This window comes from Eimeria mitis, genomic scaffold (genome assembly GCF_000499745.2).
Source record: "Eimeria mitis Houghton genomic scaffold, Emh_scaff3929, whole genome shotgun sequence".
Classification (NCBI taxonomy): Eukaryota; Apicomplexa; class Conoidasida; order Eucoccidiorida; family Eimeriidae; genus Eimeria; species Eimeria mitis.
The window spans coordinates 3,273-3,481 of record NW_013572265.1 but is presented as its reverse complement, the minus strand read 5'-3'; the positions used below and the strand labels follow the sequence as shown (position 1 = coordinate 3,481).

At 56.5% G+C, this 209-nt stretch overlaps 1 protein-coding gene across 1 annotated transcript in view; it reads left to right on the top strand.

The window, feature by feature from the left end:
* EMH_0070930 (uncharacterized protein) overlaps nt 1-41 on the top strand; it is a gene marked incomplete at both ends in the record, with an annotated part of 2,094 nt that extends 2,053 nt beyond the window's left edge. The window contains one exon of the mRNA XM_013499032.1: nt 3-41. Within this exon, the coding sequence (XP_013354486.1) occupies nt 3-41 (39 nt within the window). The remainder of the gene's footprint in view (nt 1-2) is intronic.
* Between the last annotated feature and the right edge of the window lie 168 nt (nt 42-209).

Genomic DNA, 209 nt, shown 5'->3' with positions numbered 1-209 from the left:
GTCGACGGTGCACCAAGCCCACAAACGATGTTGAACGCTGATGGGGCCTGGACAAAACAAGGCTGAACCCTCAACGCATTGTCTAGGACCTTGGCAACGCAAGACCAGGCGCAGGCTTGAGCGCAGGCCTCTGTTGTTTCTGATTTCGGGCGGGGTGCCTTGAGTTGTTCGCGCTGGGAGTGGATGCAATCCAGATGTCTGTGATCGAA